Source organism: Vicugna pacos, chromosome 5 (assembly GCF_048564905.1).
Source record: "Vicugna pacos chromosome 5, VicPac4, whole genome shotgun sequence".
NCBI lineage: Eukaryota > Metazoa > Chordata > Mammalia > Artiodactyla > Camelidae > Vicugna > Vicugna pacos.
This window is the reverse complement of record NC_132991.1, coordinates 1,482,360-1,509,008: the sequence shown is the minus strand read 5'-3', so window position 1 is coordinate 1,509,008 and position 26,649 is coordinate 1,482,360. Positions and strand designations below refer to the sequence as shown.

General features: G+C 45.1%; 1 protein-coding gene across 4 annotated transcripts in view; it reads left to right on the top strand.

The window, feature by feature from the left end:
• Nucleotides 1-26,649, top strand: part of CYFIP1 (cytoplasmic FMR1 interacting protein 1) — a 94,276-nt gene that overhangs the window by 30,522 nt on the left and 37,105 nt on the right. For 3 of the 4 annotated variants that reach the window (XM_072960751.1, XM_072960752.1, XM_072960753.1), the window contains exons 4-14: nt 151-228; nt 404-505; nt 1,354-1,535; nt 3,540-3,636; nt 3,756-3,884; nt 9,333-9,437; nt 11,548-11,639; nt 14,412-14,529; nt 20,693-20,815; nt 22,197-22,322; nt 26,266-26,432. In XM_072960751.1, the coding sequence (XP_072816852.1) occupies nt 151-228; nt 404-505; nt 1,354-1,535; nt 3,540-3,636; nt 3,756-3,884; nt 9,333-9,437; nt 11,548-11,639; nt 14,412-14,529; nt 20,693-20,815; nt 22,197-22,322; nt 26,266-26,432 (1,319 nt within the window). The remainder of the gene's footprint in view (nt 1-150; nt 229-403; nt 506-1,353; nt 1,536-3,539; nt 3,637-3,755; nt 3,885-9,332; nt 9,438-11,547; nt 11,640-14,411; nt 14,530-20,692; nt 20,816-22,196; nt 22,323-26,265; nt 26,433-26,649) is intronic. The other variant, XM_072960754.1, reaches the window with a different exon arrangement.

Here is a 26,649-nt window from a genome sequence, read left to right as displayed (position 1 = left end):
AGCTGAATGGCAAATGTCACTTGTTCTGTACTATCCTGATAGGATACCTAGTGAGGAAGAAGAGAAGAAGCCGAATGTTAGCAATTTGGCATCCCCTTTCTTAGAATTGTTCTCCTACTCGCCTTTGATTTGCCCTGTGTACCTTTGCAGAATGAGATGCTGGAGGAAGGCCAAGAATACGCTGTCATGCTGTACACCTGGAGGAGCTGCTCCCGGGCCATCCCGCAGGTGCCGCCTCCCAGCCAGACCCCACCCTATCCCTACTGGCCACGCCCTGCCCCATTCAGACCGGGCCCCGCCCCCCTGCCCAGCCAGGCCACGCCCACCTCCCGCCCACTCCACCCCAGTGCCCTCCCCGTATTCTCTCTGGGTTGAAACCTATGTCGTGATTGTTTACCCCCAGGTGAAATGTAACGAACAGCCTAATAGAGTGGAAATTTATGAGAAAACTGTGGAGGTCCTTGAGCCTGAGGTCACAAAACTGATGAATTTTATGTACTTCCAGGTAAAACGGTGAAATAATCCCCGGGGTTTAATGCAGGGGGTGGGATGCTGGCGCCCTCTCACCCGCCCATCACCAACTGCTCACTAGAAGTGCATATAAATTACAGCCGACACAGCAGGTCTGAGACCCAAGAGAACGAATGAAGCCTTTGACAGTCTAATGCTTTACTGGCCCTTTCAGAATAAGGGCTGCATCTGTGTTTCACTTCTCTTCTGCCTTTGGGACTGAATTTATTTCCCCACATGAAGGCTGCTTTCCACCAGTGTGCTTGCTTGGCCTACTTTCGATTCTCCTGGTTTTCAGGTGCTTTTGCCTCGATTGTCCACTCTGGTGGGCTTCACCCTGGCCTCAATTCCTTCTGGCCCTTGGGCTAGGCAGAGGGGCCCCAGGGAGGGGACTTGTTGGTTTTTTAAAGACATACTTTAGAAATGTGTACAAGTTTTTGTTAGATTCCTTTAGCAAATGGAGAAGAGAGAACTTACTAAGTGATAAATTTGTTTGATCTTAGGTTGTCAGGTGGACATCCCCCCGCCCCCCTTTTGAGCTCTGAAAGCTAAAGCACCTGCTTTACAGACGTTCTTTGGAGCATTTTGCTCTGTAACTTTGCTGGAACAAGCAACACAATTCTTTTACTTTGGGGACCTTGTTGGTAAAGGGCACAATTGAGTCCCCTTAACAGAGGAGAGGCAGGTAGAAATCACTTTCTGGAAACGCGTCTCTTTACCTGAGCTGTAAACGTGCACTCGAGGGGCCACCGTTTCATCAGCAAGTAACGCGAACCTGGGCGCTGGGCTTGGGGTCGGCGGGTCCCTGAAAGTGGCGTCTCTGCCCTCCCTTCCTCGGCTCAGAGAAACGCCATCGAGCGCTTCTGTGGGGAGGTGAGGCGCCTGTGCCACGCGGAGAGGAGGAAGGACTTCGTGTCGGAGGCCTACCTCATCACCCTGGGCAAGTTCATCAACATGTTCGCTGTGTTGGACGAGCTGAAGAACATGAAATGCAGCGTCAAGAACGACCACTCCGCCTACAAGAGGTGAGCCCGGAGCGCCCCGTGAGGTGCGCGCCCCAGTCGGGCGGGTCTCAGCACCGCCGGCGAGCGGCTCAGGTCACAGTGTGGCTGTGCATCCTGGCTGGCGTGTGTGTGGCCCCACTGGGCTCTGGGTGCCCCGGGAGGACCGGCCTTGGCAGGTGGCTCCACCCCTCGTTCCCTGATTGGCGCGTCCCCGCAGGCGCACACCCTCGCAGCGGTGGGCACATCTGGCCCCTGGACCACAGGCTCCCCTAGACCAGCTCTCCTCGCGGGCAGTTTTCTTTCTGAGTGTAGAGACCTGGAGGAGAGAATTGGAAAAGGTGGGCTCGACAGGCAGAGTGTGTCTGGGGGACTGTGAGTGCGTTGGTGGCCGGCAGAACAGAGCCCCTGTCCTCTGATTCTCTTCAGAAAATCTGTGCCCAGGACAGAAATTCAGGGTTCATTCCGAAGCAGGAAGGGAGGAAGATGACAGCTGGGGTAGGTTACCGGTCTTTGCCGTGAAGCTTTTCTTTAGGAAAACCCCCGAGGCACTAGGTTGCACAGACAGGGCCTGACGTGGGCGTTTCCACTAAACGTTTTAGGGGAAGCCTTCAGTGTGCTCTCACACTGCTTTGCAAGACCTAGAGACTCGGGCCGAGCCACGCAGGATTGTTGGACCTCAGCGTACAGGTCCTGTGTCCACCTTCCCCTGTCAGCCCCGGGGGTAGGTCACGCAGCTGTCGTTTTTCACAGATACGATAAGTGAGAGTCAGTTCAGGAGGTGTGGTAGTGATTTATAATAAGATATATTTGGTCTTCATCCCCATTTTTGGCACGGAGCTCCTGAAACCCTTGGGATTTCCTGTGATGAGAGCAATAAAGTGTCTTTTATTATGTTAACGTGGTGACTTTTTGAAAGCCCTTAGGTAACCCGAGGATGGGGGCTGGTCACCAGAGGAACCAACCCTGTAATTAGAGGGTTTCAACTCTGGGTCCTATCTTCCTGACCTCAGGGACTGGAGAGGGGTTGGAGGTTGAATCCATCACCAGTGTCCGGTGATCAAATCAGTCAGGCTTATGGATGAAATCCTCCATAAAAGCCCCAAGGGAGGGCATGCAGGCAGCTTCCAGGTTGGTGAACATGTGGAGGTTTGGGGGAGAGTGGTGCTTGAAGAGGGCATAGAAGCCCCCCACCCTTTCCCCATACCTCGCCCTCTGTATGTCTTCTATCTGGTGGTTCTACATTATATGCTTTATAATAAACTGTTAATCTAGTACATTTCTCTAAGTTCTGTGAGCTGCTCTGACAAATTAATTGAACCCAAGGAAGGGGCTTTTGGGACTGCTGATCTGTAGCTGGTTGGTCAGAAGCACAGGTGACAACCTCGACCTCCAGTTGGTGTCTAAAGTTGGGGGATGGCGCACAGTCGTGTAGGACTTGAGCCCTTACATTGTGAGGTCTGATGGTGTCTTCAGGTGGTGTCAGAATTGAGTTGATTGTAGGACACCCAGCTTGTGTCAGGGAATCGCTAGGCAGTGTGGGAAATCCCACCTCCCGTATTAGAATTGGCACCAGATCTTTAGGTTTGTCCAAGATGGAGCTGCAAGTCGGTGATGGAATCAGGATTCTATCTCAGACCTTTGGCACCAGAACTGGGTGGTGTGGTCCCTGACCTGTGGGAGGTTCCTGGTGGAGAAGCTGAGTGATGCTGGCCATCTTAGTCACCCAGCTCTGGGAGTCACGGGGAGTGGCTGCCTTTCTCAGACTTGGGGACAGGGGGCCCAGGGGAGAGGCCAGTGTGTGGGTGCCCTTTGGGGATGCCTGTGGGCTGTGCTGCCACATCTCTGAGGAAGTCCGTCAACTGGACAGTGGGGTCCTGAGCTGTCCTGGTTGCAAAGAGACTTCCCTGGAGTTCAGTGGAAAGCCGTAGGAGGCTGAAATCGTAACCAGCTTCTAAGACGCACATTTTAAGCCATTAAGCATGTTGGTTGATGAACCCTGGTTTGGTTTTGTTTTTTCTCTCATAGGGCTGCTCAGTTTTTACGTAAAATGGCAGACCCACAGTCCATCCAGGAATCACAGAACCTGTCCATGTTCCTGGCCAACCACAACAAGATCACACAAGTAAGTCACGCTCTTGCCCCTCGGGTGGATGTGGTGCATCCCTGCCGGGGGACAGGGGCGGGTGGGTGGTCTGGGGAACAGAGAGCAGTCAGTGACACAGGTCTCACTCGGTGTTTCAGTCTCTGCAGCAGCAGCTCGAAGTGATTTCTGGCTATGAAGAGCTCTTAGCGGACATCGTGAACCTGTGTGTGGATTACTACGAGAACAGGATGTATCTGACGCCCAGTGAGAAACACATGCTTCTCAAAGTACGTGTGTTGAGGGTGGGCTGCCCCCAGCACCGTGAGAGAGGGGCGGCCTGGCTCTCGTGAAGAGGCTGCACTTTGTCTGTCATCCTTTTCGCCAGACTTTTCTAATTCTCCTGCTTGAGGAGGGTGTGGGTGTGGGTGTGTGTATACATACGGCATCCTCCACCCTGCATGCCTTTTGCACTACAAGTCCTTAATACATTCCCGTGAGTATGTTCTGAGCTTGACCCCAGTGCCGGGTGGATCACGTGCCCATCCCTGGATAAGGTGAAGAGGTTGTGGGTCAAGGGCTTCTCTCAGCATGAAGCTTCATAGGTGAGGCTGTACCGCATTCTACTTGATAAGGATGTAACTCCTAGAAATTCAGTGGACTATGTCACCATGATCCCAATAGACTTGTGTTGGTCAAGAAACATGCCATTTAGCATATTCTTCATTATTACTCTGTTTCAAATGGGGGAGGTTTTCAATGACGTCTCTCAGGTGATGAAAAGATGAGAAGACACTTCTGCTGTTCCCTCTACCCTCTCTCTGCCTTCACGGAGGGGAGCCGTGGGGGATCCTGTGCTGGGTGTCCTGCTGACCCAAACCCCTCTGCAGGTGGGCGCAGCTCTGAGACCTCTTCCTCGCAGGAGAACAGCGTGTAGGGGTCAGAGCAAGAGGGCACTGTCCAGTGGAGTGCTTTGTGTTAGCAGAAACATTCCGTTTGCACCTACTGGTGTAGGAGCCCCTGGCCATGGGTACTTAGGAAAGTCCACATTGAGTATTGCATTGTGCTTGACCAGAGATGGAGCTGGTATGTGCACCTGGAAGGCAACCCAAGAAATGACATAAAATAGCTTCACAGGAAGGGATAACTGTTCATTTCTGAGCAACTTTTAAAGGTGCTTTTTACCAGCACTAGAAGTATTAAAACTACAGAAAGAAAAATTTCATTGTTAAGGCAAATTTCGGTAAAGACAGTAGATCAACTACTTAACAAAGCTGGTAAGAAGGTTAAAAAGACAAAAGTAGTAAAATCATCTGCAGCCACAAGAGGTTAAGTGATGCACAAAACAGAAAGATGTAAAACATCATGCCAAAAACATGAAGCTTTGGTGGAGGAGTAAAACTGCAGGGTTATTAGAATGAATCCGAACTGAAGAGATCATAACTTAACATATAGGTTGCTATATTGAAACCTCATGATAACCACAACCAAAATTTTATAATAGATACACAAAAGACAGAAAGGAATTCAAACAAACTACTAAAGGTAGTCTTCAAATCACAAGGCTAGAGAGCAAAAAGAGAAGAAAGGAACAAAAAGGAGCTACAAAAGCAACCAGAAATGAATGAACAAAATGGCAGTAAGTACGTACCTGTCAATAATTACTTGATGAGTGGACGACATGCTCCAGTCACAAGACATCCAGTGCTGAACCGGTTAAAAAAATGCTGCCTTTAAGATTCTCACTTCAGATCTAAAGACACACAGATTGAAAGTGATGGAGTGGAAAATGATATTTCACACAGACGGAAATGAAAAGAAAGCTCGGGTGGCAATACCTACATCAGACAAAATAGACTAAAACAAAGACTGTTAAGAAGAGTCAAAGGACGTAACATATGATAAGGACAGAAAACATAGCAACGTGGAGGCTAAACAACATGCGACTAGAAAACCAGTGTGTCACTGAAGAAATCAAAGAAGAAATTAAAAGTACCTGGAGACAAATGACAGTGGAAACTCAGTGATCCAAACTGTATGGGACGCAGCAAAAGTAGAGTTCTCAGAGGGAAGTTTATAACAATACAAACCTACCTTAGGAAACCGGAAAAATCTCAAATAACCAATCTAACCCTGACACCTGAAGGCATTAGAAAAAGAAGAACAAACAAAACCCAAAGTTAGTAGAAAGAAATAATAAAGAGTGAGAGTGAAAATAAATGAAATAGTGATTACTTTTTAATAATAGAAAAAGTCAATGAAACTAAGAGCTGTTTCTTCGAAAAAATGAAATCTATAAACCTTTAGTTTGACAAGAAAAACATAGAGAGGGCCCAAATCAGTAAAGTCACAAACAGAAAAGAAGTTACAACCAACACCACAGAAAGTCAAAGGACTGTAAGAGATTACTACAAACGATTGTATGTCAATAAAATGGACAACCTAGAAGAAATGGGTGAACTGCTAGAAACATACAATCTCCCAAGATGAATCAGAAAGAAATAGAAAATATGAACAAACTGATTACACTAATGAAATTGGTGATCAAAAACTCCCAACAAACAAAAGTCCAGGACCAGATGGCTTCATGGGTGAAGTCTACCAAACATTTAAAGAAGAGTTGACACCAGTCCTTAAAATGTTCCCCAAAATTGAAGAGTAAAGAAGGCTTCCAGACTCATTCTATAAGGCCAGCATCACCTGGATACTGAGACCAAAGATATCACACACAAGAAAATTACAGGCCAATATTACTGGTAAACACAGATGCAAACATGCTCAACAAAGTATTAGCAAACCAAAGTCAGCAAAATACTAAAATGATCATACATCATGATCAAGTGGGATTTATCCCAGGGATGCAGTGATGGTTCGACGTCCGCAAATCAATCATTGTGTTTCACCACATTAACAAACTGAGGGGGGAGGGTGCAGCTTAACATGCACAGGTCCTGGGTTCAATCCCCAGTACTTCCATTAAAATAAATAAATAAATAAACCTAATTACCTCCTCCTAAAAAATAATAAAATAAGTTTTAAAAACCAATTGAATAAAAATCATATGATCACCTCAGTAGATGTGGAAAAAGCTTTTGACAAAATTCAACATCCATTTATGATTTTAAAAATCTCAACAAAGTGAGTATAGAGGTCACATACCTCAACTTGATAAAGGCCATATATGGCAAGCCCACATGATCAACAGGAAAAGCATTTCCTCTAAGATCAGGAACGAGACAAGGATGTCCACCACTCTCACCACTTCTATTCAACATAGCATTGGAGGTCCTGGCCACATCAGTCAGACAAGGGAAAGAAATTAAAGGAATCCATATTGGAAACCCTGCAGATGGTATGATACTATATATAGAAGATACTAAAGACACCAGCAAAAATCTGTTAGAACTAATTCATAAATTCAGTGAAGTTGCAGGATAGAAAATTAATATAAAGAAAATTAATATAAAGAAATATATAGTGTATTATAGTTCTATACACTAACAATGAACTATCAGAAAGAAAATTTTTTTAAAAATCCCATTTACAATTGCATCAAAAAATAAAATACCTAGGAATGAATCTAACCAAGGGCTTAAAAGATCTATACTGAGAAAACTTTAAGACATTGTTGAAAGAAACTGAAGACAATGCAAACAGATGGAAAGATCTTTTGTGCTTATGTGATTGGAAGACTTAATATTGTTAAAAATGACCATACTACTCAAGGCAATCTGCAGATTTGGTGCAACCCCTATCAAAATGCCAATACATTTTTCACAGAACTAGAACAAATAATTCTAGCATTTGTATAGAAGCACAAAAGACCCTGAATAGCCAAAATGATCTTGAAAAATAAGAAGAAAGCTGGAGGTATCACACTCCTTGGCTTCAAACTGTACTACAAAGCTACAGTAATCAGAACGGGATGGTACTGGCACAAAACAGACACATAGATCAATGAAACAGAGCCCAGAAATAAATCCACACTTAAATGGGCAATTAATCCAAGACAAAGTGGGCAAGAATATATGACAGGGAAAACACAGCCTCTTCAGTAAGTGGTGTTGGGAAAACTGAATAGCTGCTTGCAAAAGAATTTTACTGGATTAGTCTCTCACACCATATACAAAAATAAATTGAAAATGGATTAAAGATTTAAATGTTAAGACCTGAAACCATAAAACTCCTAGAAGGAAACATTAGCAGAATGCCTTTTTTTGGTGGGGGATTGGGGAAAGATTATTAGGTTTGTTTGTTCGTTTATTTAATGGAGGTACTGGGGATCGAACAAAGGACCTCAGGCATGCTAAGCATGTGCTCTACCACTGAGCTATACCCTCCCCCCCTGCAGAAAGCTCTTTGACGTCAGTTTTAGCAATATTTTTTGGATCTGTCTCCTCAGGCAAGGGAAGCAAAAGCAAAAATAAACAAATGGCACTACATCAAACAAAAAAGCAAAGGAAACCATGAACAAAATGAAAAGGCCACCTGCTGAATGGAAAAGACATTTGCAAGCAATATATCCAATAAAGGGTTAATATCCAAAATATGCAAAGAACTCATACAACTTAACAATCAAGAAAACAAACAATTCAATTTAAAAGTGGGCAGAGGATCCGAACAGGCATTTTTCCAAAGAAGACATACTGATGGCCAACAGGCACATGAAAACATGCCCCATATCACTCTTCATTAGGGAAAAACAAATAAAACCACAATGAGATATCACCTCACACCTCTCTGAATGGCTGTAATCAAAAAGACAACAAATAACAAGTGTTGGTGAGGATGTGGAGAAAAGGGAACCCTCTCATGCCCTGTTGGTGAGAATGTGAATTGGTATAGCCACTACAGAAAATGGTATGGAGGTTCCACCAAAATTAGAAGTAGGATTACCATAGGGTCCAGCAATTCCACTTCGGGATGTTTATGTGAAGAAAAAATAATTTGAAAAGATACATGCACACCAGTGTTCATTGAAGCATTGCAACAATGGCCGAGACACAAAAGCAACCTAAGTGTACATTGATAGATAATAAGAAGATGCATGCACGTGCGCGCGCACACACACACACACACTGGAATATTACTCAGCCATGAAAAAGAATGAAATCTTGTCATTTGTGATAACAATGGTTGGACCTTGTGGGTATTATGCTAAGTGAAATAAGTCAGTCAGAAAAAGACAAATGCTATGTGATATCACTTATATGAGGAATCTGAAAAAAAATGAACAAACGTAAAACAGAATAAGCAGGGTTCCCAGTTCCCAAGGGAGACGGGAGATGAGTGAAGTAGGTGAGAGAGATTAAGATGTACCGACTTCCAGTTATAACATAAATGAGTTGTGGGAATGAAATATACAGCATGGGGAATATAGTCAATAATATTGTAATATCTTTGTGTGGTGACAGATGGTAACTAGACATCATGGTGATCATTTGTTTTACTGTTTAGAAGAAACAAATCACTGTGTTGTGCACCTGGACCTAACATACTGTGGTAGGTCAATTATACTTCAATTTTTGAAAGAAGAATGAATTGTCATTTCAAAATTATGAACTGAGGGGGAAGGTATAGCTTAGTGGTAGAGCGTGTGCTTAGCATGCGTGAGGTCCTGGGTTCAATCCCCTGTACCTCTATTTAAAAAAAAAAAACTATGAAGTGTAGCAGTGTAACTTCTCATGGGTAATTGAACTTGCAGGTCCGAGCTGTATGTGTCGTTCTGTGATTTGCAGGTCATGGGCTTTGGCCTGTACTTGATGGATGGTAGTGTCAGCAACATTTATAAACTAGATGCCAAGAAAAGAATAAACTTATCCAAAATCGACAAGTACTTCAAGGTGAGTTACAGTTTTTAGCTAAACCTTTTTATCGAAGTGCATGCAGTTTGAGCTCTGGGAGGCGAACCCCCGTGACCGTGTCCCGCACTGGGGAACGCAGGGGTGGGGGTGGGGCGGGGAGGTGGTCTCCTCCCCCGCGCTGGTTGTGCCTGGGTTTGACCCTTGTCTGAAGGAGTCGTGCCATGGGTACTCTTTCACATCTGGCTGCCCTCACTCTCAGGTCGTCCACGTGGGAGCCTGCAGCTGTGGTTCTTATATTTTCACTGTGCTGTAACACTGCATGTTCTGATTAGACAGCAATTTATTCATCCAGTCTTTCGTCATGAACATGAGCTTGTTTCTGGATTTTATAATTGTCCAAACAGTGCTCTGATCTGTGCACATCTGCACATTTCTGTTGCATGACTACCAGTGGTGGATTGGGGGTCAGGGGAATACACATTTTCAGGGTAGTGGATTAGCCTAACCACGCTCCCCTGTGGCTGAGCTGACTTACGTCCCCACCAGGAGTGAGTGAGCCTTCTCGTATCTCCATGTCCTCAGCAACGCTTGGCTCTGGCAGTTTTTGGTGGAGCGCCCTCCTGAAGGGTGGGTCCATGTGTCATCGTCATCCTCGTGTTTCCTTGTGGTTTAGCTGCTGTTTCCCTGATGGCTTTTCACAATATTACCAGTCTTTTGTGTGTTCTCTCTTGTGAAGTGTCCTTTCAAATCTCTTATTCTTTTTTTAAGATATTTATTTTGTTTTTATTTATTTATTGAAGTCTAGTCAGTTACAACGTGTCAGTTTCTGATGTACAGCATAACGTTTCAGTCATACATATAAATGCATATATATGTTTCCATATTTGCTTTCATTATAGGTACAAGATACTGAATATAGTTCCCTGTGCTGTACAGAAGAAATTTGTCTTTTATCTATTTTATATATAGTAGTTAGTATTTGATATCTCTTACTGTTTTTACCCTTGTTGGTTTGTAGTTCTTTATGTACTATGGGAATGTGTCCTTTGTCGACTGCATGTGCCCTGAAATATATGCATTTCCCCTTGTGGTTCTTTTTTCCACTTTTTTACAGTCATTTGGTGAACTGGGGTCCTTAATTTTAATGTAGTTCAATGTATCAATCTTTGATGTCCACTTTAAGAAATCTCTGCTAAAGCGGGCTCCTGAGAATTTTCTTCTGTATTGCCTTGTAGAAGCATCACTGTTTCCTTGTCCATCTAGATCAGTAATCCTCCTGGAACTGGCCTCGTGTCTGCTGCGAGGTGGAGGGTTGCCATCCTTGGATTTTTCTCCCCTGCTGCTCTGCAGAGTCACGTGGGTCATAAAGCAGGTGTCTCTATATGCATGACTCTGCCTTAAGCCCTCTGCTCTGCCCACTGGTCTGCACTTTTGCTCTGGGGCCAGACTGACTCAGTTGCTGTAACTTTCCAGTAGGTCTGCTTATCAGGAAATCTTCGATTTGTGTTCTTCATGATTGTCTTGGCCATTTTAGAATCGGCTTGCTGATTTACACACACACACACACACACAGATACACATACCCCACATAAACCATTTTTCCTCTTGGAATAATGTTTCGGATTCCATTGAATCTAGAGATCAATTTAGGGAGAATGAATATTTTTAAAATACCATGTCTTCCAATATATGAACCTAATGTATTTCTCCATTCACTTAGAATTTTTAAAATTTCTCTAGAATTTTTAGAGTAGAGTATTTTTATTTAGAAATCCTGCACATACTTTGTTAGATTTAATCATATGTATGCTTTTTTTGATGCTATTGCAATTTTTTTCTTTAGGTTTTCATTTTCGAATTGTTTTTTCCTAGTATGTAGAAATACACTCGATTTTTTTTTTTAATGAGCATGGATCTAGCAACAAGGTAGGTTAATTTTAATATTTGGTTTTATGAACATTGCTTCTTAACTTCTATTTTGTTCTTCTTAAAGTGAATGTAGAAGCTGTTTGCATGTTTTTTGCAGTAGTGACTGGCAGAGATAGCATTCAGCCCACAGTCATTATTAGCATTACTCATCCTTCTTGCGATTGTATTTGGTGACTAAACACATATCATGACCCTGGGTGTTTTTGTTCTTTTAATACAGCAGCTCCAGGTGGTTCCGCTGTTCGGGGACATGCAAATAGAGCTGGCGAGATACATCAAGACCAGCGCCCACTACGAGGAAAATAAATCTCGGTAGGCGAAGGGGAAGCTGGCAGGTCAGCGTGTTCTGCACCGTTCCCCTGTTGGTTATGATGGTCCGTTTATCAATCCAGAGATGGCACCGTTGACAGTCTCCACCACGTGAAACCAAATGCCTGAAACAGTAGGCTTTTCCACACATGGATGGTGACATTTAAGTTCATTTACAGCTGATTTCTGCATGTTAATCTTGCTGACTTTTATCAGCTCTAGTAGTTTTTGTGTGGCACCTTTAGGGTTTTCTGTATAGAGTATCATGCCATCCACATACAGTGACAGTTTTACCTCTTCTCTTCCAGTTTGGGTCCCTTTTATTTCTTTTTCCTAAATTCATTTACAAATGCAATTGATTTCCTTAGTAGAACAGCCACATGTCAGATGTTTAATACTTAGGGATGCCGTGTCGGTCAGCACAGGGGTAGACCTTTGCCATCAGCCCAGAGAGTTCTTTTGGCCAAAGCTGCTCACCAACACAGAACTATAAACAAATTCTCTGGGACCAATGGTGTGTTGGTAAATGCTTCACCACCAGCCTATTGTGGGGCAGGGGATGTCTGCATGTATCTAACAGAGGCTACAGAACCACCACCCAGGGGCCAAATTCAGGCCAAGCCTATTGTAAGGCCTCTGTGATTGAGAATGGTCTTTACATTTTTTGTGTTTTTTTTAAGATGACAGCTGTATGAGACATGGGACTGAGACAGTGTGGCCCTAAATCCTAAAATATTTGCTGTCTGGGCCTGGCCTGAGAAGCTGGCCGACTTCTGCCATAAGGGATCTGCAGCTCCAATCACAGTGGTGATAAATTCGCCGTGTCTTGATTGCAGATCCCGCGAAGCCAGTTGAGTCTCCTAGGATGCTCTTGTCCACTTCTGCCAAACGTGTGGTCACCATTCAGCCGAGGTTTTGAAAAACGCAGCTGTACCTCAGTCACTTGTTTTACTCAAGGGTCAGCAGGCTTTTTCTGTGAAGGCCAAACCGTTCAGCACGTGAGGCTTTTCTGGCCACATGTGTCACACATCCTTTTTTGTTGTTGTTTGTTTTTTTAAATGACTTTTTAAAACTGAAAACCATTTTGTATGGCTGTACCAAAACTGGCCCCTGGCTGTGGTTGGCTGACCTCCGTGCCAGCTCGCTTCCTGACCCATCTGCTGTCACGTCTGACACATGGTAGCCTTCCTCTTGGTGACATTCACTAAACTGGAACCGCTTTGCACTCCAGCATCCACTGGAGCTCCGATCTGGAGTGTGTGCTGATTTCCAGGGTGTGAGTGGCCCCGTCATGCCTGAGTTCAAGTTAGCACCTTGCAGTGTAATAGCTCCTACCCTACCAGTCAGGTCTAGGTCACAGGTAATGGTAAGAGCGTCAAGAAGCAATGACTTTTGCAGACTTTCTTTGTATTTCATAATATTTCTTTCAAGTTGATGGCCTTTAATACCAATGAAATGCTGTGTTTCACAGCCTCCGAGGGAGGGAGCAGTCAGCTCCGAGAGCCCAGGCCCGAGGCCCAGCACTCGTGTCTGGGCCCAGACAGGGTGGGCACAGGGTGGGCAGGTGTTGGCACCAGGCTCAGGGGAGGTGGGTGTGTTGAGGGTGGATCTGGCGCGGGACCTGGGCCTCGTGTGCGCCCTGCAGACTCGGGGAGCTGCCTTGGCTAATGCCTCCGTATTCGTCACGTCACCCTGTAGTGGAATCAGAAAGTTAAAAAGGGATGCTCCTTGAGACAGTGTACTGAGCATCTTGAAAACTGGTCACCTGAGTCCCTCCCTTCAAGCAAAGGGGACCAACTCGTCAAAAACATGGTGAGGGTTGGTGCTGAGTGTGAGGAACCACCCGCTCTCCGAGCCCCAAGGCCTATGCTTTCTGCCCAATAGCTCTGACAGATTTAATTCTTTTTCTTTTTAAACTTACTTGTTTTTGTGGGGGTGGAGGAGGGAGGTAATTGGATTTATCTCTTTATTTACTTTTAGAGGAGGGACTGGGGATTGAACCCAGGACCTTGTGCGTGCTAAGTATGCGCTCTACCTCTGAGCTATAAACCTTCCGCCTCAGATCTAATTCTTAACACACTTTCCCCCACTCCGTTGATGGGATCGGTTTGCTGCTGAAATGGTGTGTTGTGCACGTAGGTAGTTATGGCAACACTGTCTAAGTTCCAAGCGATGTCAGTTCCAGCTCTCCCGTTAAGGACGGCGTTTGTTCCTGAGTCTTTGGCTGGCTCGGTTTGTACTAGCGCTTATGTTCTCGCATGTGAGTAATAGGGGAACATTAGTTCTGCCAACTCTGCAGTGAGATGTCGAGGGGTCTTGGCACGGGTGATGCGTTGTCCTGAATCCAGCAGCTTTGTGGAAGGCAGTTTGTTTTTAAATTATTTTATTTTATTTGGGGGAGGAGGTGCAAGGGGGGTAATTAGGTTTGATTATTTCTTTATTTTTAGAGGAGGGACTGGGGATTGAACCCAGGACCTCGTGCATGCTAAGCATGCGCTTTACCCCTTGAGCTATACCCTCCCCCCAGTGGTTTGTTCATTAAGGAGGAATTAGGATTCTTTTTCCGGAACACAGACCTGAGAAGGGAGCACAGCAACCCCGACACCAGGAGATGAGGCAGGCCGGCTCTGTTACCTTGCAGAGAATCCCACGTTCCCTCTGCTCCGCCTCCTCCCTGCGCCACGCAGGGCTCCCAGGGACGGCGGGCGGGCCTGCTGAGTGTGTGCCCTCGGCCAGGTGCCCCTCAGGTGACCCACATTCTCGCTTCGCCACCAGGTGGACGTGCACGTCCTCCAGCAGCAGCCCGCAGTACAACATCTGCGAGCAGATGGTCCAGATCCGGGAGGACCACATGCGCTTCATCTCGGAGCTGGCGCGCTACAGCAACAGCGAGGTGAGTGGCCCCCGCCCGCCGCTGCCCTGGGGCCCTGGGCCCTGGGGGTGGCCCTTGCGTTCTCTGCACCCAGTACTGCCTTCAGTTGCTTTGAGAAACATAGTTTAGTGCCACGTACTTCAAAAGCGCTCACCATAATGGACGAGGCAGTGCCGATATCATGGAGTTTGTTTGAATCTGTTCATCTGTTAAGAAAAGCATCTTTTTCAGAAAAACGTAACAGGGCTCCCGAAAGAAAGGGCTGAGGCGGGACCATGAGCGAAGTGAATTTCCTTGTTTAATGGTTCCACGCTGCTAGGAGAGAGCCAGGGGGAGGGGAGGACATTGGGAACAGACTGCGGGGGTTCTGACTTGTGCCCCTTTTGCATGTAGAGGGAAGAAGTGCAGGAGCCTCTGGGTCAGGGGAAAGAGGTGTCGGGGGGCCCAGAGGAGCCTGGAGTAGGCGTAGGAGGAAGGGCTGTCTCTTCGGCTCCAGGCCTTGTTAATTCCTTCCAGCTTTGCAGCCAGGATTTCTGTGTCCTCGTTTGGGCTGGTCGTGTTCCCCACACCTGCGCCAAGCCTGGCTCTAAGCCAGCGCTGCTGGCATGTGGGGTGTACAGGAAGGGGCAGGTGTCTGAGGGGGAGCAGCGAGGGTGTCATTTCTCACATCTTAGTGGACAAGGCATTGAGGTCAGGGTCAGAGTGGTGGTCAGTGGCGTGGATGCTGTGAGCGGTCTAGGGGGACCCGGGGACTTGGGGCCACGTACACAGGTCTGGTTTTTCAGATTCTCAGGAGGACCGCGACATCTGGGGGACAGCTCTGTCTTCTGGCCCTGACCACTGCAGGACAGTGGGCACCCCATCCCTCACTCCCAGGCAGTGGTCATCATGTAACCAAAATGATTGAAAGACAGCCCAAATGCTTGGAGCACGTTGCCTCCTTGCAGACCCCTCGTCAGCAGCCAGCTCCCCAATGAGGAAGCGTCACCTCACCCCTCCTCCCGAGGCCAGCGTGCCCCGCAGGGTGGAGGTGGGGGCCCGCCCCTGGGACTTCAGAATGTGATGGCAAACTGCGCTCCTGAGGAGCTCACAGACCACGCGGAAAGCTTGTTTCCACCTCTGAACAGGCGTGTCTGGCAGCACATGTGGTCCCGTCTGCCTTCTGGGGTCTGCTCTGGTACTTTGTAATAAGATGAAGGTTTTAATAAGAAGAAAGAGATCTACTTTTGAATGCTTTGCTCAGTTTATTTTTTAAACAGATTTATGTAGAATCCGCATACCAGACAATTCACCCATTTAAATTGCGCAGTTGGAAGGTTTTTAGTGTATTCGCTGAGTCCTGCGGCCACAGTCCATCCTGAGCACTTTCATTGCTCTGCGCCATAAGCAGTCACTCCGCGGCCCCTTCCCTCAGCACCTGGCATCTGCTGCCTGCCTGTGGGTTTGCCTGCTGGACATTTCATATAAATGGAATCATGTAACATGTGGTCCTTGGTGACTGGCTTTTTTCATTGAACATAGTGTTTTCAGGTTCATCCATGTTACAGCATGTCTCAATAATTTTATGGCTTATTTATAATAATTTGAGGCTGAATAATACTCCACTGCATGGACACACCACACTTGGTTGATTTGTTTACCTGAGGTTGATGGATGGACAGTTGGGTTATGAATAACTCTGCTGTGAGCATCTGTGGACAAGTGTTTGTGTGGACGGAAGCTCTCATTTCTCTTGGGTTAGCTCCCTGGGAGTGGAGTTGCTCTGTGTTTAATATGCTGAGGAACTGCCAGGCTGTTCTCAAGGTGGTCGCACCATTTTACATTCCCGCCAGCAGGGTGTGAGGGCTCTGACTTCTCCGCATGTTTGTCTACACTGTTGCTGTCTGTTTTTGTGATTCTGGCCAACCCAGTGACTAGGAAGTGGACCCTGGTTGTGGTTTGGGTTTGTATTTTCTTGATGACTAACGAAAGTGAGTACCTTGTCATGTGCTTGTTGGCCGATTGTGTATCTTCGTTAAGAAATGTCTCTTGAAGTGCCTTGCCCATTTTTAAATTGGGTTATTTACCTTACTTTTTACTCTTGAGTTGTGTGAGTTCTTTTTTTTTTTTTTTCCCCCAAATTGAAGTATAGTCAGTTACAGTGTGTCAGTTACACATCAGTTTTTGGTGTACAGCATAGTGCTTCAGGCATACATACACATACATGCATTTATTCATTTTCATATTCTTTTTCATTATAGGTCACTACAAGATATTGAATGTAGTTTCCTGTGTTACACAGAACATTTTTGTTGTTTATTTTATATATAGTAGTTAATATGAGTTGTGTGAGTTATTTATATATTCTGGATACCAGTCCTTTATCTGTTATATGATTCTCAGACATCTTCCCCTGTTCCTTTGGGTGTCTTTTTGCTGTCTTCATGATGTCCTCTGAAGCACAATTTTTTTTATTTTTGATGTAGCCCAGTTTTGTCTATTTCTTTCCTTTGGTTGGTTGTGCCTTTGTGTCATAAGGAAGAAACTATTGCCTAACCCAAGTCACAAAGATTTGCCCCTTGTTTTCTTCTAAGAGTTTTGTAGTTTTAGCTCTTCTATTTAGATCTATGATCCATTTTAAGTTACTTATTTTACATGGTATGAAATTGGTGGTCCAGCTACATGCTTTTGTGTGTGGATATCCAATTTTCCCAGTATTGTTTGTTAGGCTCTTTTTACCCCTACTGAAGGCACTTCATCAAAAATCAGTTGGCTGTACACCCCATGTTCATTGCAGCATTATTTACAATAGCCAAGGCAAAGAAACAGACTAAGGGTCTATAGACAGAGGAATGGGTCAAGAAAATGTGGTGTTTGTTATGCAATGGGATATTATTCAGCTGTAAAAAAAAGATGGAAATACTGCCATTTGTAACAACATGGATGGACCTTAAGCACATTATGCTAAGTGAAGTAAGTCAGCAGAGAAAGACAAATACTGTATGACCTCACTTTTATGTGGAATCAGAAAAATCAGACTCATAGAAAGAGAACAGACTGGTGCTTGGCAGAGGCAAGGGGTGGGGTAAATGGGTGAAGGTGGTCAAAAGATACAAACTTCCAGTAGTAAGATACACCAGTTCTGAGGATGTAATGTACAGCATGGTGACTACAGTTAACAATGTGGCATTGAAAGTTGTTAGGAGAGTAAATCTTAAAAGTTCTAATCACAAGAAAAAAGATGATGTGAGTTGGCGGGTGTTAAGTTACTGTGTAATCGTTTCACGGTGACGGTGTGTACCTACCAAATCATGCGGTACACCTTAAACTAACACAAAGTTATGTATCAGTTGTATCTCAAAAAAAACTGGGTTCGGGGGAGAAAGAAAATCAGTCGACTATAATCCTGTGGCTTTATTTCTGGCCTCTCAGTTCTGGTCCATATGGACCTTTATGTCTTTCCTTATGCCAGTACCACACTTGTCTTGATTATTTAGTTTTATGGTAAATCTTAAAACCAGATTGTATAAGCTCTCCAGTTTTGTCCTTCTTTTTGAAGATTGTTTTGTCATCTTTGTCAAGATTATTTGTGGATCCTCTGCATTTCCATATGACTTTTAGGATCAGCTTGTCAATTTCTGCCCCCCCCAGGCATCTGGAATTTTAATGGGGATTGCAGTGAGTCTGTACATTAGTTTGGGGAATATTCACATCTTAACAATATTGAGTCCTTCAGTCCTTCAGTCCATGAACATGGGGGATGTCCTTCCACCTATTTAGACCGCCTTTAATTTCTTTCAACATTGTTTTATCATTTTCGGAGTGCATGCTCTGTACTTCTTCTGTTAAGTTTATCCCTAAGTATTTTATTTCTTTTGATGCTATTGTGAATGCAGTTATCTTATTAATTATATTTTCAAGCCGTTTGTTGGGGTTTCTTTTGACCAGAGGGTAAGCATTTGCTCTGAGCAGGGCCGGCGGCTGGGCTGGAGCAGTCCACAAGGACATCAGTGCAGGTATGCGCAGGTCCTGCGGCCCTGGGAGCCCCCAGGTCTCCTCGCTTTATGACAGTGACCAGAGGCAGGTTCTGGGCAGTTTTGTTTGTTTTTTTTTTTTTTTTTGGTTTTGTTCTTACTTCCCCGTGATGTGAATGTCCAAGTGTACAGAGGGAGAGAGACCCGTCCTGGCCCCTCGGGTGCACACTCAGCTTCCTCGCCTGCCGCTCTCAGCTGCTCCTCCAGCCCTTCGCCTCCATCTGGAGGCAAATCTAAGACAACAAAGCACTTCCTCTGAAAATATTTCCTACGTGTCTCTACAGGATAAGGGCCCTTTTTACACATAACCATGATACCATCACCCCTAAAAAGCTCACAAGTACACATTCCTTAACATTGAATAGCTGCTCATTGTTCACATGTCCCGGGTTCGCTCATTAGCACCGGTGGTTTATTTTCCAGGTTGGTTTCCTCAGGGTCTACATTCGTCCGGTGCACCGCAGTTGGTCCATGTGCCTCTCCGGCATCTCCCTCATCCCTGTGTTGTCACTCTTGTCATTTACTGTTTCCTCTGCCCCCGGTGTGTCCTGTGTGCTCCTGGGTCAGAGGCCGGGTGAAACTGCACTCTCGTCCTCCTGGCCCCTTCAGTCCTGCGGCCCCTGTGCTGAGGGCCGCGGGGGTCCGGCTGGCTCTCTGGGTGTGGGTGGCAGCGTCCCCGCCAGGATGCGACATCACCAGGGCTCAGCCCGGTGGTCCTCTCAGCCCCTCCCCAGCTGCTTGCTCCACGGTCCTGTTCCTCCCGGAGACACACAGACAGGATTCCTTTGCTTTATGTATCAGTTGTGAAAATAATTGATCCCCTGGCATCTTCTAAAGTAACAAACCAGTTTTTCTGAGTAGTGTTTTGAAGTCAGACTACTTCAAAACACTGTCTTCTTCTTTTTCTCCCATGCTGGAAGTCTGGTTCCTAATGACTCCACATATTTTGACTTGATGCCTCAATATGCATTCAGCAGTCTTAAAATAGCAGTGCTGGCCCCGCTAATAACAATATTATTACTAGAAATTCAGATTTACTCTGCAGTTGGTTTTGTCCTTAGGTTTCTTTTGCTAGGAATGTTAAATCAAATCATTGTTTTTCAAAGTCGCTGAAGTGGCTTGTTTTATGTTGGTCTCAGCCTATAGACAGCCTGTAACTGTGCCGCTGTGGCAGCCCCCACAGACGACCCCCCGCCCCGCACCCCCCCCCCGAGCCAGTGCTGTGGCTGGACCGGCCCTTGTGATTCTTACTATGATTGCAAGATGCCCTCAGCAGTGGCCATCAGAGAACTTTGGGAAAAAAGGGTTTATGACTCACAGGTCCTAGACGGCACACAGCATGCCTGTGAGGTCCTAGGGAGGGAGGGAGCACCGACCTGGGGTTCTGCCTATTGGGGCTGAGGGTGGGGTCCCAAGGGTGGCACAGATTCATTCTCTGTTGGTAAATTTAAAACACAAGAGCGGAAATAAGGGCACAGGAGGGAAAAGCAGAGGCTACAGTTATCTCGGTCACTGTGGGCTTTCTTCACAAGGGGAACTTCACGGTGGGCTGGCTCATGTGTTTATTCAAGATGGATGTCTTTGAAATGGTTGCCTGGGCAACCCAAATCCTCACGTTGGGCCCTTACACTGTGTGGTTCCCGTGTGTGGTCATGGTGCTAGTTCAGGACTGCGTACTTCAGTTCATTGTTTCATTTTGCTTTTGAGTTTGGGGGATCGCTTTCCCCCCCAATTGAACTTTATGTCATGATACATAAACCGTTTATGTGGTTCCAAAGTCAGGTGTATCAAAGGAGGTATATTCAAAGAAGTATGCCTTCCCCTCCACCCTACGCCCTCCCACCCTGTAGATAAACATTCTTAAACCTAAGTTTTCGTTATTTGATATAAGCAAATACACGTGGTGTGCACGGTTTCCTTCATTTGCTACGTGGAAACATGCCGTGCACACGTTTCTCTCGGGACTGTGTCTGGAGACCCCTCCAGCATGGTCGGTGCTGGCCTTTCTCTGCTTTGAGCTGTGGTCCCCCCACCTTGTGACATGGTGAAGAGTCTGGTGTTCACATCATTTCCTACTTTCGTGAGTGTACAGAGTGGGGTAGGCTCCTAGAAGGGGAGTCATGGGTGGTTCCCCGGACGTGGGCGACTTCCTGATGCTCTGTCATCCCTAGGTGGTCACGGGCTCCGGCCGCCAGGAGGCGCAGAAGACGGACGCCGAGTACCGGAAGCTCTTCGACCTGGCGCTGCAGGGCCTGCAGCTGCTGTCCCAGTGGAGCGCTCACGTGATGGAAGTGGTGCGCTCTCCCACTTTGACTTGGAAACTTTTCTGCAGCAACTTGGATCTTTGGATCAAGAACCAGTTGGCTTTGGTGGGAGGGTATAACTCTGGTAGAGTGAATGCTTAGCATGCACGAGGTGCTGGGTTCAATCCCGAGTTCCTCCATTAAAAAAATAATAATAAATAAATAAATAAATAAATAAACCTCCCCCCCAAAAAAAATTAGAAAAAAAGAAAAAGAACAAATTGGCTTTTTACCTTTGACACTAGAAATAAGAATATGTGTGAATTTAAATGTTTCTCAGATAACTCAATGTATATTTCATTTATGTATGTTACAAATACAGGGCCATATCTTTTTTCTCTTTTTCATTTTTCAGTTTTATTAGAATTGTTACAATTTGACTGCACATATGCAATATATTGCATGTAAATATATATATATACAATATATTGCACATATTTTTAAAATTTACATATATGCACTGTTTACTGTTTCTAAGAACATTCAGAGCTTTAACTTTTTAAACTTACATAGTTATCAAAAGAATAAAGCCAACTACAAAATAAGAATTAATTGAAAAAGATACATACACTCCACTATTAGCAGCAACATTATTTACAATTGCCAAGATATGGAAGCATCCTAAGTGCACGTCACTAGATGGATGGATGAAGAAGATGCAGCATATACATGTAATGGAACACAACTTGCCCACGAGAAAGGATATTTTGCCATTTTTGTACAGCGCCTTATCTTTTAAAACATTGACAGAATTAAATTTGTACCATTATGATGTTTAATTCTCAGTTATTTAAACAATAGTCTGTGTAGTTCCAGCCATCAGTTCTTTTATTTAGAATTCGTAGTTCCTGATGCCATAGAAAGATTCGGATACCCACGTCATAGGAGATTTTCCCTTTTTTTGTCTAATTTGATCAGACATGGATTATTTTATTTGGATGGATATCTGATTGTATGAAAGGCCAATTCTTTTAAAAGTGGTGATGAAAGGCTTATTGTAGTCTTGGATAGTCTACACAAAACGTCCGGGCCATTTTACGTGATGTATTTCTTAAAGTCACGTGGCCAGAACGTTCTGCAGTTTTATGGAGATGGACTGTGTGTGCATATGTTGTGTGTGTGCATGTATGCGATGTCTGTATGTGCAGGCTCGTGCGTGTGCACAGGGAGCATGTGCATGTGTCTATGCGTGTGGGTGTGCACGTGCACCTGTGCATGCATGTGGGGCGTGCGCGTGTGTGAGCACGCGTGCCTGTGCATGACTCTCGGGCTCAGCGAACATTAGAAGACTGACCTTTGGTGGCTTTGGCGATGTCCTGGGGCGGATTCCACATTCAGCGTGGCTGTCTCCCCTCTTTTTTGCCCACACCAGTATTCTTGGAAGCTCGTGCACCCCACTGACAAGTACTCCAACAAGGACTGCCCCGACAACGCCGAGGAGTACGAGCGCGCCACCCGCTACAACTACACCAGCGAGGAGAAGTTCGCCCTGGTGGAGGTGCGCTCTGTCTGCCTGCCTCTCACTCTGGCCTTCTGCTGTCTTCCCTCCCCAAAGCAAACGCAGAAACGTGAATAAATGGCCAATTTTATGTCCTCATGTCTGTGGAGGGCAGCCCTTTGCATCTGTCATGGCTAGCAAATCAGAGAGGAAAAGAGATTGTGGGTTCCTGGTCTCCATGTGGACCCCTGGGGCAGGTCAGGGCTCATGTGAGCTGGAGCAGCTTCAGGGTGTCGCACGGAGGCCAGAGGGAGACCCCGTTGCGGCTGTGCAGACCCCAGCTCCTGGCCCTCCTGTGTGTTGGCCGTGGTTCCCCCAGCTCTGCACGGTCTTCCTGACCCTTTTGACGAACAGTATTTAATTTCTGTGCCAAACATTTTCTTTCCTTTTGGAGCTGTGCATTTCCTGCCTCGTTTAAGAAGTCTTTGCAGACTCCCGAGGTCACAAAGATAGTCTCCTACGTTGTCTTCTAATGCAAGTCTGCCTTTCACATTTAGATCTAAAATGCGCTCCCCCCCAACCCCTCAGCTGCTTGACTTGCCACCTCTGTGGTGAGTCAGGTGGCCGGGCCTGGGCGGATGTGTCTCTGCTCGTGTTCTAATCTGTTGGTCAGTTTGTCCTTTCCTAACACCCCTTTGTCTTAATTACAATAGTGAATTGTAGGTTAAAGCAGGTCTTTATGTTTTCAAGAGTTCCTTGACTGTTCTTGCCCTTCATGTTTTCATACACATTTTAGAATCATCTTTTCGTATCCCAGGGAGACCCGATGGAATTTTTCATGAGAATACGAATAAACCTATATAGATCACTTTAGGAAGAACTGACACATTTATAACGTGTTTTATGAATATGATATGTCCCTCTAATTGTTAAGATTCTCTTTAATTTCTCTTTTCATTTGTAAAACTCTTACACATCTTTTATGAGCTTTATTTCTAGATGTTTGATATTTGATGGTCTAAGTTTTTTCTGAATGTTTATCACTGATTAAAAATCAAAATTACTTTTTGTGTCTTTCCCTGTATCTACCAACTTTTCCAAACTCACTTATTAATCGTAATACAGTATCCATAGATTCTTTTGGATTTTCTCCTTACATAATCGTATCATCTGGAAATGATGACAGTTTTATTTCTCTCTCTTCTTCCCCACCCCCATCACACTGGGTAGGACCCCTCCTCATCACATAGAAGGAGGCTCCAGGCATCTTTGTCTTGTTTCTCATCTCAAAGGGAACGCTTTCAACAATTCACCATATGATGTATGTGTTGTACATCTCTAGTAGCCAGCCTTCATCAGAGTGAGAAAGTTGCCTTCTATTCCTTGTTTGCTAAGAGCATTTATCCTGGACAGATATTATTTTTCTAAAACACTTTGTATCCATTGAGACAGTTGTATGACTTTTCTCTTTTATCCCATTAATGTAGTGGATTTACATTGATAGGCTTTTTTGCATCAGGTTTGATGTTAAGCCAGCCTTGCATTCCTGGTATAAACTCAACTTGACCATGATGTAGTATTCTCTCTCTCTCTCTCTCTCTCTCTCTCTCTCTCTCTCTCTCTCTCTCTCTCTCTCTCTCTATATATATATATATATATATATATATATACACACACACACACACATATTGCTGAATATAAGTTGCTTTATTTTTATTTAGATTTTTACATTAAAGTGAGAGTGGCTTTTAACAAAATTTTTTTCTTTTAATGTTTTATGTGAGAACATTGTTAGATTTACAGAAAAATTGCAAAGATAGTACTCGTGAATTCCCATATACCCACACCCATTTTCATTAATTACTAACATCTTACATTAGTATTGTTGCATTTTTAATAAACCAATCTTATTACATTATTGTTAGCTGAAGCCCATGCTTTATTCAGATTTCCTCACTTTTCCCTAATGTCCTTCCCCCGATCTGGGTCCCACATTACATGTCGTCACGTGTCCTTTGGCTCCTCTGGGCTGTGACGGTTTCTCAGACTTTCCTTGTTTGCAGTGGTCTTCATAGTTTTGAGGAGTACTGGTCAGTGTTTTTAGAATGTCCTTCTGTTGGAATTTATCTGATGCTTTTTTCGTGATTATGCTGGGGTTGTAGCTTCTGGGAAGGAGGACCACAGAGCTGAAATGCTGTTTTCATCACATCATATCAAAGGTCCGTGCTGTCACTGTGATTCATCACTGCTGGTGTCACCCTTGCTCACCTGGCTGAGGGAGTGTCTGCCATGTGTCTCTGTGGTGAAGTTACCCACACCAAGCACCCCCCCCTTTCTGGAGGGTGCTTTTGGGAAGGAAAATGCATTGGGCTTAGCGCACACCTAAGGAGTGGGTAATGCTCCTTTATACCCTTCCGTTCTAGTTCTTGGATGCTCGCTTCATAAAATGGCTCGTGGAGCGCTCCCTTCTTTCCTGTTGTCTGTGGTGGTTTGTATAAGATGTTATTTTTTCCTTAAATGTTTTCTCGCATTACTGGTGAAGCTTTTCCTTTATGGGATGGTTTTTGAAACTTTTGTTTCTTTACTATATATAAGAGTGTTCAGGGGGCAGGACATAGCTCAGTGGTAGAATGTGTGCCTAGCATGCACAAGGTCCTGGGTTCAACCCCCAGTACCTCCATCAAAAAATAAAGTCAACAAATTAACAAACAAACCTAATTACCCCCCCAATTTTTTTTTTGAAAAGTGTGCAGATTTTCTATTTCTTCTAGTATCAGTTTCTGTAAGTTGTATTTTCAAGGATTTTTAAAGAATCTTTCTAAATTTCCTAATTTTTTGACATGGCTTTTTGTTATAATAAGTTTTCATCTTATTTTGGCAACAGCTTTTTTCTCCACATACCATACAGCTCACCCATTTAAAGTGTGGAATTCCGTGCTCTGTGGGGGATATATTCACAGAACAGCAATCACAATCAAGTCTGGAACCCTTTTACTACCTCACAAAGAAACCTGCACCCATTAGTAGTCACCCTCCCCACTCTCCCCTTCCTTTGGCCTGTGGCAACCACAAGTCTGCTTTCTGACTCGGTAGACTTGCTTATTCTGGACATTTCCTATAAAGGGAATCATGCAATATGTGGCTGTGATTGGCTTTCACTTAACAGTGTTTTCAAAGTTCACATGTGTGTCGGTATTTCATCCTTTTCATTGCCAAATAATATTCCATCCTACATGTAGATCACGTTTTATGTTTCTGTTTGTTAGCTGATGGACATATGAGTTCTGCTTTTTCACGTAGGAGTGATGCTGCTGTGAACGTTTGTGTGCAGGTTTTGGTGGGCTTGTTTTCACTCCTGATGACACACTTGGAGTGGAATTGCTGGGTCATATCCATCTCTGGACATGAAATAGAGAATTTGCCTTTTTAAATGGAATTTTTCCCTTTTTTTTTTTTGGTGGTGGTTATTAGAAAAACGAATCTCCAAAGCAAACAGATAAAACATGCATGTTTCTCTGTAAATAAGGATAGTACATTGTCTCTGATGCCATCACAGAGATGAAGTCTGAGCAGTGCATTTTCTGCCAGCCTTTTTCTGCATATTAAATCACTGTGTCATTACTGTTGAACAGATGGGATTTGGGCTACCAACTTGTAACTTCTTTTTTCGTTTTCAGATAATAACTCATTTGCCTTCCTAAATCTTTTTCTTCTTTTTAGTTTGAAGTCTTTCACAGAGAGATACACCCTGATGGATTCAGAAGTGTTTTGAGTCAGTTACCAGATGCCCCTGATAGCTCCAGGCCAAGCAGATCCATCACTGCCCTCAAGGCACTCGTGGTCTGATGCGGTCAGACCCAGTAGCAGGGACAGCTGCAGGTGCAGAGCAGGAGGCCAGGGAGAGGCCCTGTGCACGGGGGAGGCAGCCTCCCAGCGTGTGCCAGACCCGTGGAGCTCGGCTGTCACCCTCCAGCACACTGAAGGTCACCTGTCCCCCCTACAGGTCATCGCCATGATCAAAGGCTTGCAGGTGCTGATGGGCAGGATGGAGAGCGTGTTCAACCACGCCATCCGCCACACCATCTACGCCGCGCTGCAGGACTTCTCCCAGGTCACCCTGAGGGAGCCGCTCAGGCAGGCCATCAAGAAGAAGAAGAACGTCATCCAGAGGTCAGCCCCGCCGCACACACCTCCCTGCACATCTTCACACGCATGCTCAGTGCACTTATCATCAACCTCCAGCCGCCCCTTTGGTGAATTTCCTCTAAATGTAATGCACTGGATCCAATTCTTAACCTGAACCGCCCACAGTGAATTAACTGCAGAAGGTCTAAGCAGTCTGGAGACCCGGGGGCAAGGGTGTGTTTACCTGGGGCCTGGGGGTCTC